Here is a 14,869-nt window from a genome sequence, read left to right as displayed (position 1 = left end):
ATCACACCCAGTTTTTCCATAACATGGGTGTCATGGGAAGCAGCATGCCCTAGTGGAAAGGGCACGGGCCCAGGAGACAGAGGACCTGGGTTCTAATCCCAGCTCCATTACTTGCCTGCTGTGTGCCCTTAGGTAAATCAAGGATTAGGATGGAATAGAGGCTGCTGGATTTGGCAAGAAGGAGATCATTGGTGACCTTTGAGAGGGCAGTTTCTGTGGAGTGAAGGGGGCAGAAGCCAGATTGGAGGGGATCAAGGAGAGAACTGGAGGAGAGGAACTGGAGACAGCAGGTGTAGACAATTTACTTAAGGAGTTTGGAGAGGAGTGGTAGGAGGGAGATGAGGAGATAACTGGAGGGAGCACTGGGATCGAGGGGAGGGTTTTTTTTAGGATAGGGAAGATATGAGCATGTTTGAAAGTAGTGGGGAAAAAGCCACTGGAGAGTGAACAGTTGAAGATGGCAGTATGGGAGGAAAAAAGGGAGGAGGTCAGTATTTTGAGAAGGTGGAAAGGGATTGGGTCAGAGGCGTAGAAGGGGGTGGATTTTGAGAGAAGTCAGATCGCCTCTTGAGATACTGCTGTGAAAAATGAGAGAATTAAAGAAGGGGCAGGAGAAGGGAGGGACTGGAGAGGAGCAAGGGAAATTTTATTCATTCATTCATTCAATAGTATTTATTGAGCGCTTACTATGTGCAGAGCACTGTACTAAGCGCTTGGGATGAACAAGTCGGCAACAGATAGAGAGAGTCCCTGCCGTTTGACGGGCTTACAGTCTAATCGGGGGAGTCTAATTTTACAGTCTAATTTTAGGGAGATCACACCTAATGGTTTCAATTTTCTCAGTAAGGTATGTGGCCAGATCATTAGGGGTAAGAGATGGGGAGGCAGTGGACAGATAGCAACAGCAATGGGCATGGGAGTCAATAAGGATGGAGAAATAATGTTGCCAAGGCAGAGAAAAGGACAGTTAAAGCAGGCAAGGATGAACTTTAGGTGGGCAAGATCAGCCTGATATCTGGATTTCTGCCAGCAACACTCTGCGGCTCGTGCACACGAGCGAAGGATGCAGACTGTGGAGGCAATCCAGGGCTGTGGGTTAGTGGCATGAGATCGAAAAAGGGATATGGGAGCAAGTGAGTTGAGTTCAGTAGAGAGGGTGGTGCTGAGGGTATCTATTTGGCCATTAAGGGAAGGTAGTTTGGGTATGGAGACTAAATGGGGCATGATGACTTGAGAAAATTGGATGGGGTCAAAAGATTGGAGGTCTCTGTGGGGGAATAAGACAGATTTGTGGGGAGGAAGTATGTGGGAAAGAAGGCAGGTGAGGAGGTTGGGGTCGGATCGAGGGATTTCAGCATCAGTAAGGGTAGAGCTTTTACAGTGACTAGAGATGATGACATAGAGTGTGTGTCCAAGTTGGTGAGTGGGTGAGGTGGGTGGAGCAGGAGGTTAGTGGAATTAAGGAGTGATAGAACAAAAACCTCAATTATTATTATTAAGGAAAGATGACAGACACTCTCATCTGCCCTGGCACCTAGGGGCCCTTAGGAAGCATCAAGGAATCCAAACCTCATTTAGAAGCCAGTCTGGATTTCATGGCGACTGAAATTCAGATAGATTGAGAGTAGGATATAGGCAACGGCTGTAAGCTCATTCTGGGAAGGGAACGTGTCTCCCAATTCTGCTGCATTGTACTCTCCCAAGCACTTAGTACAGTGTTCTGCACATAGTAAGCACTCAGTAAATACCATTTATGAAGGCAGGAAAGGAAACTTTTGGTTTCCAGCGGTTCTGGAACAGGTTGAACAATCAAAAGGACCTGGCTGGTTACCTTAACTAACCGGACTAAACCTTCCCCTCCCCTTTAGCCTCTGTGCCATTGATTAAGTCAGACTTTGTTTGTTGTTCTCGGGGACTATGCCTGTGGGCATTTATTAAAAGGTTAATAACTAAACCAATGGAAAATAATTCCTAGAAGTCAAGTAACACTATTGAGAAATCAAGGTAGATGAAGTCAGAATGCCCTCTAGTGGAAAGCTACCAACAAAAGCTTTCTAATAGGATCCAGTCAGCTCTGTGTTCAATCTACGCTTAACATAGTGAAGGATTCTCAATAAACATCGTGGAGGAGCAATGAGGAGACCATTGATTGACTGACTGATTGACTAGGGTAACCACGGGTGGATTCTAAAACAGTGGCAGGTGCTATTACATCGGCTCGGCACAGTGTGAAAAATGCACACAGTAAACACTCAATAAATAATAATAATGTTGGTATTTGTTAAGTGATTACTATATGCCAAGCACTGTTCTAAGCACTGGGATAGATACAAGGTTATTAGGTTGTCCCACTTGGGGCTCACAGTCTTGATTCCCATTGTACAGATGAGGTCACTGAGGCACAGAGAAGTTAAGCGACTTGCCCAAAGTCACACAGCTGACAAGTGGCGGAGCTAGGCGATTGACTGACTGAAGTAGCCCCTGCTCAAACTTAGGTTCAATCATTGCATGCAATTCAATTCCCTTGTCCATCCTGTCCCTCAAGGCTGAATACAATCTCATAGTGTTTCCATGGCTCCCTCTCTAAGCTACTTGGCGAAGGTTTGATTTGGTCACACTAGAGAATCAAAATTTGGCTTCACCTCTGGCAAAAGACTGATTACAATTATTATTATTATTATAGCTGAACTGTGGGCTATGAGTCAGGGCAGAGGAAGCAGTAGTGGCCAAACTCCAGTCATACTGAATGCCTTTCGCCTGATGGGGTCTTTTCCCAGGGAGTGGGAAAACCAACTTTTCACTAACATTATGTCTACAACCATTAACTCTAAGAGAAGAAAAAATCGATGTCTGAGTGAATCTTGCTTGCTGCATAACGTTCACATTCACTGCATGTTAAACTAATGCTATTAATATCGATCAGCAGTGGTGAAAATCTGCTAGAGGGAAATAATGAAAATGAGCTGGATTTTAATGTTTGTGATCAGGTGGCAGTGGCATATCTATTCTTTCTAGAAGCTGTCATCCTGCCTCCATTCTGCTTCTCTGCATAGGCCGCCCCAGCAGAGCTTGTATCTCTGAGATTTCAGCTGCTTATTCCCACAGTCTGCATCATCTAACAGCGGGCATAAACTTGGCAGCTTTCATTTCAATCATGTAGTCAACATAATTGTACAGCAAGCTTCGTAGTGCATAACCATCACTTTCAGGAGTGCGGCCAGAATTTTCCAGGTGCCATGAGTGCCATCTGGCTTAAAATTCTGCTATTTTGCTTGAAAAGAAAATGCAGGCTGCACAAGTACTGAGCCTGCATAATCACTCTGAGCCTTGCTTTAAAGCCATATGGTGGAGCTTAAGATTGGCAGTGGGCATTAGGCCTGGAAGCGTGAACCAAATTCGACACTTGAGAAAAAATTGCCCACCACCATGATTGGCAGTTACAGCAATTTCAAGCTTACATAAATCTGCCACCTACTTGAAAATGTGGCTTGGGTACATTAGCAGCTTTCTATAATTGGTGGTTTATATAATGCCACAGCTGCGTATCTCAACACAATTAGGTCATCCCTCCAGCCACTGTGATCCCTTGCTGCAGTAGCCTTGGTCGGATGGGTCGGATGGGACGGACTGTAAGCCCGTCAAACGGCAGGGACTGTCTCTATCTGTTGCTGACTTGTTCACTCCAAGCGCTTAGTACAGTGCTCTGCACATAGTAAGCGCTCAATAAATACTATTGAATGAATGAATGAATGGGTCATGAACCACAAATCTTGGTGAACAATGGTCCTTTCACTGGGATTTCCAAGGGCAGGGTCATCCTTCACATACATATGGACTCCCTTCTTAAAGTGGCTTCAGCGTTTCCTATCAATTAGAAAATCATACTCGCTTCCTTCTTTCCTAGACTCCAGTCATCAGGAGTAGGTGACCTTTTCCAATAGCTTGTCTTGCCTGTGAGAAGCCACTTGGCTCGGTGGAAAGAGCCGGGCTTGGGAGTCAGAGGTAATGGGTTCTAATCCCGGCTCCGCCACTTGCCAGCTGTGTGACTTTAGGCAAGTCACTTAACTTCTCTGTGCCTCAATTACCTCATCTGTAAAATGGGGATTGAGACTGTGAGCCCCACGTGGGACAACCTGATCACCTTGTATCCCCCAGCGCTTAGAACAGTGCTTTGCACATAGTAAGTGCTTAACACACAAATACCATTATTATTATTATTATTATCTACATTGCATAAAAGGTAGAAACAGCATGACCTAGTGGAAAGAGCTTGGGCCTGGGAGTCGGAGGACCTGTGTTCTAATCCTGTCTCTACCAATTACTTGTTGTGTGACCTTCGGCAAATCACTTAACTACTCTTTGCCTCAGTTTCCTCCACTGTAAAATGGGAATTAAATCCTACTTCCTCCTACTTAGACTGTGAGCCCCATGTGGAACAGGGACTGTATTCAACCTGATTAACTTATATCTACCCCAACACATAGAATAGAGCTTACCACATAGTAAGCGCTTTACAAATATAATTATAATAACAATATAATAATAACAGGCTCCAGGCCCTAGCTTAATCTAGGAACCAGGGTTTTGGAACAGGGGAAGGGAGTGAAAAAGGGGGAGGGCACAGGGATGAAGTGGGCAGGCAGCAAAGACCAAATGGGTCAGAAACACCCAATTTGATGTCTTTCTGTTGTCCACCTTCAGGATGGTTGGCCATGAGGGCACAATGGTGGAACTGACAAGGCATGGTATAGCTTTCCTGTCATTCCTCCTGACTGGCTCAGACTTACCCACTGTTTACACTCCCCACTCCCACCCACCCTTAGCCTTAATCACTTTTATACCCACCCCAGCCCCAGCCCCACAGCACTGATATACATATCCCTTTACTCAGCCATTTCCCTAATCTCTAATTTATTTTCCCATCTGTCTCCCCCTGCAGACTATAAATTCTTTGTGGGCAGGGATCGTGTCTACCAACTCTATTTTACTGTAGTCTCCCAAGTGCTTAGTACAGTGCTCTGTTTACAGTAAGCACTCAATAAATATCATTGCTTGATTGACAGCCTGCCCAGACTCAAGAGACTGACCTGAGGCCACCTGAGCCAGTAATAGAATAGACAGTGGCAAAATCAGAAATTCTCTCTCTCAAACAGGAGGATTGAGGCAGGACAAATTAGAGGTAGATTTGTTGTTTCTATACCACCCACCTACAGTTAATTTTTGCCGAGAAACAGCATGGCCTAGTGGAAAGAACATGGGCTTGGGAGTCAGAGGCCCTGGGTTCCAGTCCTGGCTCCACCACTTATCAGCTGTGAGACCTTGGGCAAGTCACTTAACTTCTCCATCCTTCAGTTCCCTCATCTGCCAAATGGGGATTCAATACCTGTTCTCCCTCCGACTTAGATTGTGAGCCCCATTTGGGAACTAATTGTCTTGTATCTACCTCAGCATTTAGTACAGTGCTAGGCACACAGTATGCCTAGCATACAAATATCACAATTATTATCAGACTCATGGAGAATTGGGCTCATTCTATAGGGTGTCAGGGCTAAACTGGAGCTTCCTATTGAAAAATGGAATCTGGAGCGTTGATTTGAGAGAAGAACTGTTGGGGCCGGGGGGAGAGTGACCCTAACACTGTGCAAGGACTCCTCCTTGCTCTACTCAGCTGAGAAGTTTGATACCGCCTTGAGGTCCCATCACCTTACCTCAGTCTCAGGCCGAGGAATAAATACCGGTGGGGCCATTTTGAGGGTGAGGTCCTGGAAATCCCACTCTCCGAGGACATACTGGACTGGCATCCTGAAACACAAAGATCCCGCAGTCTTAGCCCACCCCATGCCGACACTGTATTTTCCCACGGACATATCTGTAATTTCATTTATTTATATTAATATCTTTCTCCCCTTCTAGACTGTAAGTGTGTTGTGGGCAAGGAATGTGTCTGTTATATTGTACTCTCCCAAGCACTTAGTATAGTGCTCTGCACACAATAAGTGCTTAATAAATACCGACTGACCGACTTTCCAAGCCATTAGCCTCTGGCTCTTCCAAACAAAATAATGGCACCAAGGAGAAAGCTGTAGGCATTATAACCCTCAAGCAGGAGTGCCCTATGATAATCATTTTATTTTAGCATGGCTGAGGGGATAGAGCATGGGCCTGGGAGTCAGAAGGACCTGGGCTCTAATTCCAGCTCTGTCACTTGTTTGCTGTGTGACCTTGGGCAAGTCACTTCACTTCTCTCAGCCTCAGTTACCTCATCTGCAAATGGGGATTGAGGCTGGGAGCCCCATGTGGGACATGGACTGTGCTCAAACTGATTAGCTTGTAGCCTATACAGTGCCTGGCAAGTAAATGCCACAATTATTATTATTATTGTTACTAGTGGGAAGAGGACTGTAATTGTGGTATTTGTTAAATGCTTACTATGTGTCAAACACTGTACTAAGCGCTGGGGCAGACATAAAACAATCGGTTCTGTCACAGGGACCCAGGGACACATAAGACCCAGGGATGGGATTAACTGGCTAAGGAAAAGAGAAGCAGCTTGAGAACTTGAGAGGAAATGAGATCGCCTGGTTCTTCCCACTGGAAACCACAGTGTATTCACAGGTTCTGTTTGGCAGTCTTCTCTCCCCCTTACCACCTGGGGAATGAAAGGTGAAAAGACCGCATGAGGGAGGGAGGAGAAGGAGAGAGGAAGGTTCGGTTCCAGGTGGAAGCTCTCACCTCTGTAGCCTAAGGCTGCTTAGCTCCTGGATCCGTGTCAGTTGTATGGCGGTGAGGGGCGTGGAACAACAGTCTATCCTCTGGTTCAGGCTCTGAAACTAAACACAGGGTGGCTTGAGCAACTTACCCCACCTCACTGAGTCCTGAGACACCCTCTCCCTCCTACTCATCGCCCATGCTGAACTAAACAAAATAACCACCTGTGGCCTTTTCTTCGAGCCTTTCACGAGCCATTGGAGCCATTCAGAGGCTCTCTCCAGATCCCATTAATTCTCTCGGCACTTTGAGGGTGTGGGATGAATGAGTGGGTTTTCTCCAACAAGGTAAACAGAACTCAAGAGACCACTTCTGGAATCAGTTTTAGCCTCTCCCCAATCTCTTAAATCAGCCCTGCTCTGATTCTCTGAAGAAAATTAAAAGTAGCTGAAAATCCCCTTTCTCATCAGCTCTAGAAATAAACTGGTCTTGAGGCAGGAGATTGGATGAGATGAGATAATCTTTGAAGGTTCCTTCTAGTTTTGTGATAGTAAGCACCAAAAGAATGGTGTCTTAAATTCCGCTACCTGCTAGGAATATATAGGATGGAAAAAGAGAGAAAGTGAGTTTCCTAATTCCCAACTACTCTTGGAGGAACTACCATTCCCATCTCTGCTTGAGTTACTAAGCCATTCCATTTTGATGGAAATTCAGAAATAAGGCTTTGATTACAAAAATCTTGCAGGTTGGACAGAACCTGCAAGATAGACTGACATGCTGTGAAGCAGCATGGCTTAGTGGATAGAGCACAAGCCTGGGTGTCAGGAGGACCTGGGTTCTAATCCCAGCTGTACCACTTGTCTTTTGTGTGATCTTGGGCAAGTCACTTCACTTCTCTGTGCCTCAGTTACCTCATCTATAAAAAGGGATTAAGATGGTGAGCCCCATGTGAGAAATGGACTTTGCCCAATCTGATTAGCTTGTACTTTCCCCAGAGCTTAGTATAGTGCCCGGCATATAGTAAGCACATAAATACCATTAAAAATCCCAAGTCACTGGGTTGTTTTTCTTGGGCGTCAAGGGATCCAGAAAGCCCATGGAAGAGGGGAGGCTTGATCAACTCCAAAACTCCCTTCTCTAGCAGTAGTGACCATGGTGCAGAGCACCTGGTATGTGTTCCAGCTCACAGGCTCAGAAATCAAAGCCCATTAGTGTGTGATAAGGATCATTACCCTCTTTATGGGAAAGCAAACTGAGAAGCTCAGTGACCCATCCCAGGTCACCCACTTTGAGGCAGCAGCACAGTGGGGAGTAGAATAGGCACCCGCTTGCCCTTTCACTCCTACTCTGGATTAATGCGTCCAAGGAAGACGTGGCAAACCTAGAGCCGAGACTCTGGACTGTTGGAGTGTCCTACATTCCCTCATGCTTGTGTCAATCTTCCTTAAGCTATGCCCTCTTCAGTTGTATCTCACTCTTCCACTCTCTCAATAATTTGTGTCTGAACTTCTGGACTCAGTTAAGTATGTTCCCCTTCCCTGCCTAATCAATTTTTCATAAGCCAATGTGAGAATGACCTAAATGACGCAACTGGAGAGGATTAACTCTGAATTTGGATCACTGGTAGGTGTTCCCATTCAGTCCGTTCCAGCTTTGCACCGTCATTCCAAGGTTAGATGTGGCAGACGCACGAATGAAGATGCTTGGCTAAGGCATAGTGAGAGTTGCCTTGCCAGGGATGACACCAGCAGCTCACCCCTGCTGTATCAACTCTGCTAAGGACGGCATAGATCCTCACATCAAAAGATTTGTACAGCACACTGAGCATTGCTCACGCTATCCCTTCTCCATTCCCTTCCCCATCCCCGCCTAGTGTCGACAAAACATAACTGTTTTAGCTCCAAGGACGTGGGAGACGATGTATTCACTGGACTCTCGTGCTTCAGGGATCCCGTTCTTTTCAAACACTGCCTCCCAATGGTTGACAAGGTCGACGGCTGTCACTGGTCCAGCCTGGGAACTGTGATTCTGCCTGACGAGCAGACCGGTGATGGTGGAGCCTGGTGCGTGGTTCTGTTTCCCTGAGCCGAAGCGGAGGGTCCCCAGCATCCTGAAACAATGCCTCATTTCTCTGGGGACTCCGGCTTCCTATCAGGCAAGGCCTTCCCTCCGTCTTGGGTCACCTTGCTTAGGGAACATCAAGAGACTTTCAGTTCGATCAGTTGAACAACCATATTATCGAGTGTTGTGTACTGTGTGCAGAGAGCTGTACTGAGTGCTTGGGAAAGTACAACACAACAGACACATTCCCTGCCCACAAGGAGCTTACAGTCTAGCGGGGGAGACAGACATTAATAAAAATGAATTATGGATATGTACATAACTGCTGTGGGGCTGGGCATGTGGGCAAGGGGTAAATAAAGGGTTTTGGAGGGAATGTCCTCCTTTTGATCAATTCCAGCCTGAGGTTTCTCATTAAACCTCGGAAGAATCCTATAGTTTCAGGCCAGCAGTCCCAGTCCTTCCTGGCCTGGCATGTCTGTTGACCCAGGAGAAATGAAAGAATGGTCAGGGCATTCCCATGTGCCCACACTTTAAGACAGCTTCCTTCCTCCAGCCATCATGAAATCCCAACCTGATGACTTCACCAATTACTTTTCAGGTAAAATCAAAACCTTCAGATATGAACTTCCCACCCATCACCCTCTCAATGCTATACTCCTGCTTCTCAGCTGATTCCCCAAAGGTCACTCTCATCCAGCTTGCAAATCCACCCCCTCTTCCTATGACAGGGACCCGATACCCTCTCACTTTCTAAAAGCTCTTACTGGCACTCTTCTCTCCCTCTTCGCTGCTATCTGCTATCTTCAACCTCTTCCTCCACCCATCAAAAAATCTAGCTCTCCCCCAAGCTTAAATCCTGTCGTTCTGATGAATGGACAAGAGGGTGAAGACATTCAGTGTTTGTCTCCCAGCTTCTCTCTCACAGGCAAGCCCTACCCCTCTAACCCCCCAACTCCCCTTTTACCCACAAATCATCCTAGTGAGCATGGCAGGATGTAGGTGTGGCCCTCCCATCTCGCAAGTAAACCGAGCCCTAAAGTGGGGAGATGATCGGCCTTAGGTAAGTCAATCGGTCAGTCGGTCAGAGCATTTATTGTGTGCACTGAACTGAGCCCTGAGAGGAATCACAGAGAAATTTATAATATTATGGGAGTGATTCAGGACAAAGATGGACAAATAAAGGAATATGAAACAGAAGTACAGCCATCTTCTTTTAAGAGCTCTTTTAAAGTCAGCATTTCTTACAGTCTTCACTTCAAGATAATGCTGCAGTTTACTTTGGCTTAACCACCTCCCTCCCTATCCTCCTGAACCTTGGAAGTGTTTTGATGGACTAGAATAGAGTGGTTAAAGCCCATTCCAATTTAACATTAGAATATGGCAGCTAAATTTAGCATAGAGAATGAGAGAACCTAGATGTGAAATAGAAAGTACTTTGAAAACTTGGTAATTTCATATGCACCCATAAAAACCACTAACTCAAATCTTTCCTTATTAGTATGTACTTACATTACCATTTGAGCATGTACCTACTGTGATTTTCCATCTTTTTGGGGATGTTGGAAATGCAGTCAAGAAAATTACATTATTTTCTATGGAACACTATAGTTTCACTTTTTACTTAATACTCTGTTTCAACCGGCCGCCCGGCACACAGCACTTCCGAACATATCCATTATTTATATTAATGTCTGTCTCCCAGTCTAGACTAAGCTCGTTGTGGGCAGGGAACACATCTATCAACTCTGTTATAGTGTACTCTCCCAAGAGCTTAGTACACTGCTCTGCACACAGTAAGCACTCAACAAAAATGACAGATTGACTGATTTTTACAGCATCCATTAAGAGTTCTAACTGGGATATAGCAGAACTGCTCTGTATTGGGGAGGAACTATACTTCTCCCAAGTGAATCTTCCCACTGTCATTCACTCTCACCTCTCCCACCTCAAGTGCCTGGCTCAAACCCTTCCCTTCGCCTGGAATCCCTTTCCCTTCCAATCAGCCCTGTACATTGTAAGATTCTCCTGTAGATCGCAAGCTCCTTGTGGGCAGGAATTGTGCTTACCAACTCCACTGTTTTGTACATTTCCAAGTATTTAGTACACGCTCTGCACACAGTAAGTGCTCAATAAATCCTGCTGATTGATTGATCAGTTGGATCATAGCTCTTGCCATTTCAAAATTTTCTTGAAATCCCAATCCTCCTGAAGGCCTTCCCCAGTTAACTTTCTTCTCCCCAGCTCATATTCTCCCAACTGCCAGAAACAGCACTGCCTAGTGGATAGAACATGGGACTGGGAGTCAGAAGGAGCAGGGGTCTAATTCTGGCTCCGCCACTTGTCTGCTGTATGACCTTGGGAGAAGCAGCATAATCTTAGAGAAGCAGCATGGCGTAATGGATAGAGAACAGGCCTGAGAGTCAAAAGGCCATGGGCTCCAATCGTGGCTCCACCACTTGTCTGCTGTGTGACCTTGGACAAGTCACTTCACTTCTCTGTGCCTCAGTTACAGACTGTGAACCCAATGAAGGACAGGGACTGTGTCCAACCCCAGCAGTTAGTACAATGCCTAGCACATAGTACTTAACAAATACCATAATTATTATTATTATTCCTTGGGCCTCGGTTATCTCATCTGTAAAATGGGGATTAAGAATATGATACCCATGTGGGACGGGGGCTGTGTCCACTATGATTAGCTTGTATCTACACCAGCACTTAGTACAGTGCCTGGCACACAGTACGTGCTTAACGAATACCATAAAGAAACTTAAAAAAGCCTGCCACTTCAGCACTTGGGTATCCAAATCCACCATTAGCACTGATATATGCACCAATTTACATACTCTACTATTCAGCAACGTGACTTAGCGGAAAGAACACGGGCTTGGGAGTTGTGGGTTCTAATCCCGGCTCTGCCACTTGTCAGCTGTGTGACTTTGGGCAAGTCACTTAACTTCTCTGTGCCTCAGTTACCTCACCTGTAAAATGGGGATTAAGACTGTGAGCCCCACGTGGGACAACCTGATTACCTTGGATCTATCCCAGCACTTAGAACAGTGCTTGGCACATAGTAAGCGCTTAACAAATACCATTATTATTATTATTATTATTTATTCGTTTGACCATCTTTCCATTCACTTTTCCCCCCTAACTGTATATAAATTTATGTCTGTCTCCCCCGTATGACTGCAAGCTCCTTGAGGGCTGAGATGGTGTCCTTTGCCTCCACTGTGCTTTCCCCAGTGCTTGACACCACCAAATCAATTAAATGTATTTATTGAGAGTTCACTGTGTACAGAACACTGTAGTAAGAGGTTTGGAGAATACAAGAGAGTTGGTAGACATGTTCCCTACCCTCAAAGAGCTTACGGTACAGAGTAGGGGACAAGCAAATCTGACAGACCACATATCTTCCCATTTTCACAGCCCCCTAAATCCCACTTCCTCCAAGAAGTCTTATCTAATTAATTCCCAACTACTGAGTCAAATCAACCTGGCAGCCACCCCTAGCACTTATGTATTTTTTTTACCTTCCTCAGTACTTGGTGTATATGTATAATCAATGTTTTACAGTCAATTATTTATTCTCACTCTCCTAAGTGTAGATCTTTTTATGTCTATGGCTCCCCTGTGGGCAGGGACCTTGCCATGGGCTTCTGTTGTTCTTTCCCAAGTGCTTAATACAGTGCACTATGCTCAGTGGATGCTTTATAAATATCATTACTAGTATCTATTGATTAAAATACCAGAAACCTTTACATAAATACAGACAAATGTTCACATCGTTGAACCTCATATCTGATATTTTTTCAGTTACACGAGTTCACTATATATGTGTAAGTTTCTCTTATTTACTGTAGCCCCAGACTCCAGCAAGAAATAAGCTAAAAATAGCCCAATTCTGATCAAATTCCAGGTTTCCAAAGGAGCAAAGGGGAAGAAAGGAGGCAAGTGAGGGGGAAGAGTCAGAGAGGAGATGCTGAGGAAGACAGAGAGGCAAGGATAGAATGGGCTTAGTACAGTGCTCTGCATATATATATTTTGAAATAGAAAGGCATAGACAATGGAAGGGGGATGAGGTAGGAAGAAGGGACAGAGTGGGGGGAGGCAGGGAAGAAAGCAAGGTCTGTGAGCCCCAGGTGGGTCAGGGACTGTGTCTGACCCGATTAATTTGTATCTACTTCAGCTCTTAGAACCGAGCCTGACACATAGTAAAGAGTTAACAAATACCATTATTAAAACAAATAATAAGTGTTAAATAGAATTCCAAGGACAAGAAGAGGGAGGGCCTAGGTAGCGTTAAAGGGGCAGGGAGGCAGAAGTCCCACTCTCCTTATCTCGTGTGTCCACGGTTCTAACCGATGGAATTTTCTGCTTTTTGAAATGGTGTTTGTTATTTATTCACTACGTGCCAGGCACTGAACTAAACGCTGGGGTAGATACAAGCTAATCAGGTCGGACGCAGTCCATGTCTCACTTAGGACTCGCAGTCTTAATCCCCATTTTTCAGAAACGGAGGCCCAGAGGAAGTGAAACGACTTGCCCAAGGTCACACAGCAGACAAGTGGCGGATCTACATTAGAACCCAGGTCCTCTGTGACCCGTGCTTTTCCCACTAAACCACGCTGCCTCTCCCGCAACGTTCCGATCCTTCGGAGGGGAGGTCTGCCCCTCCCGGATGACCCCAGAGACCTTCCAAGAACCTGCCGGATGCGATCAGCCTCGGGGGGAGTACTGCGCTTCAGCACCCTGAGCAACTAAGGACGTTTACCTGGAGGGCCTGCAGAAAGCTCAACTCAATTCCTGGGAGTTTAGACGAGGTGACTGGGTCCCAGCAGGGAGGGACCGAGGGAGAGAAAAAGCAGCAGCAGCTGCCGCAACCGGCCCTATCAAGCACAAGAAACTTCCTGGAGGGGCTGCAGGCAAAGCAATCGGCCCAGGCAACGGCTGCCCTAGCGGAGAGTTCCTACGATCACAGAGTTCCCGCTTGTAAATCCCCTGAAAAATGAGGATTCGATATTTATTTGCACTCCACCTTAGACCTCGAGCCCCATATGAGACAGAGTTTGTCTGCAGCCGGATGTTCTTGTTTCTACCCCGGCGCTTAGTGCAGTGCTTAGTACGTAGTAAGCGCTTAAAGACAGGGATGTGGTGAGGCTGCTTAAATCCAGCTCCAGCTACTGGCCCATCTTTGGGGTTAACTACGAGAGCTCCGCCTGATCCGGCCTGTGGTCCCCATTTCAGGGAAGATGCAGTTCAACAAGATCGGGGCAAGGAGGGGCAGGGTTACAGAGGGAAGTCGGAACAAATGCAGTCACCGGTGGTCAGAAGCAGCAAGCAGATCTTAAAATAGATGCTCCTTGAAAGCAGTGCCAGTGCCTTTAACCTGTCCTAGGCACTGCCCGGTGCACTGTGTATGCACAGATGATATTAAATTAGTAGGTGATGCCATTGGGGCTCTAGTGAGATCATCAATTCTGGGCTCTAATCCCAGCTCTGCCACTTGCCTGCTGGGTGACCTTAGGCAAATCACAGAGACTGCCTCAGTTTTCTCACCTATAAAATGGGGGCTCAATACCTGTCACCCTCCTACTTAGACTGTGAGCCCCAAGTGGGATAGAACCTGTATCCAGTTGGATGTTCTTATTTCTACCGCAGTGCTTAGTATAGATCCTGTCCCACATGGGGCTCACAGTCCAAGTAGGAAGGACAACAGGCATTGTGTCCCCATTTTATAGATATTGGAAACTGGGGCACAGAACTTAGGTCACACAGCAGGCAAGGGACAGAGTCAGGAATAGAACTCAGGTCCTGACTCCCAAGCCCATGCTTTTTTCCACTAGATCATGCTGCTTCTGTGATTGTATAAGTGTGTGCCAGAAATAAAGTTGTACAATTTGGTGTCTCTACAACATGTGCAACTGTGTGTTTCTATGCACCTCTGCATGCCTGGGTGTTTGTGGATGTAGTCATTGGGAGGTTTGCAAAATACTATCGAATGAATTCATCTGAGCAGAAGGGGAAATTGACACAAGGGAAAGTTGAGTGATTTGCTGACCTTGGGGCCTGGGGTATGGCTTTCCAGATGGATTAT

The 14,869-nt window shown here is 46.0% G+C and overlaps 1 protein-coding gene across 3 annotated transcripts in view; it reads right to left on the bottom strand.

Moving 5' to 3' along the window:
- The window catches only part of HEMK1 (HemK methyltransferase family member 1), a 41,998-nt gene extending 28,325 nt beyond the window's left edge, over window positions 1–13,673 (bottom strand). The window contains exons 1-4 of one of the 3 annotated variants that reach the window (XM_029052424.2): window positions 13,547–13,673; window positions 8,599–8,895; window positions 6,733–6,830; window positions 5,709–5,802 (exon numbers count right to left, since the gene is read on the bottom strand). In XM_029052424.2, the coding sequence (XP_028908257.1) occupies window positions 5,709–5,802; window positions 6,733–6,830; window positions 8,599–8,835 (429 nt within the window). In that variant the 5' untranslated portion in view covers window positions 8,836–8,895; window positions 13,547–13,673. The remainder of the gene's footprint in view (window positions 1–5,708; window positions 5,803–6,732; window positions 6,831–8,598; window positions 8,896–13,546) is intronic. The other 2 variants (XM_039910562.1, XM_039910561.1) reach the window with 2 other exon arrangements.
- Between the last annotated feature and the right edge of the window lie 1,196 nt (window positions 13,674–14,869).

Source organism: Ornithorhynchus anatinus, chromosome X2 (assembly GCF_004115215.2).
Source record: "Ornithorhynchus anatinus isolate Pmale09 chromosome X2, mOrnAna1.pri.v4, whole genome shotgun sequence".
Lineage (NCBI taxonomy): Eukaryota > Metazoa > Chordata > Mammalia > Monotremata > Ornithorhynchidae > Ornithorhynchus > Ornithorhynchus anatinus.
The sequence above is the reverse complement of the archived record's forward strand: the minus strand, read 5'-3'. Positions and strand labels throughout refer to the sequence as shown.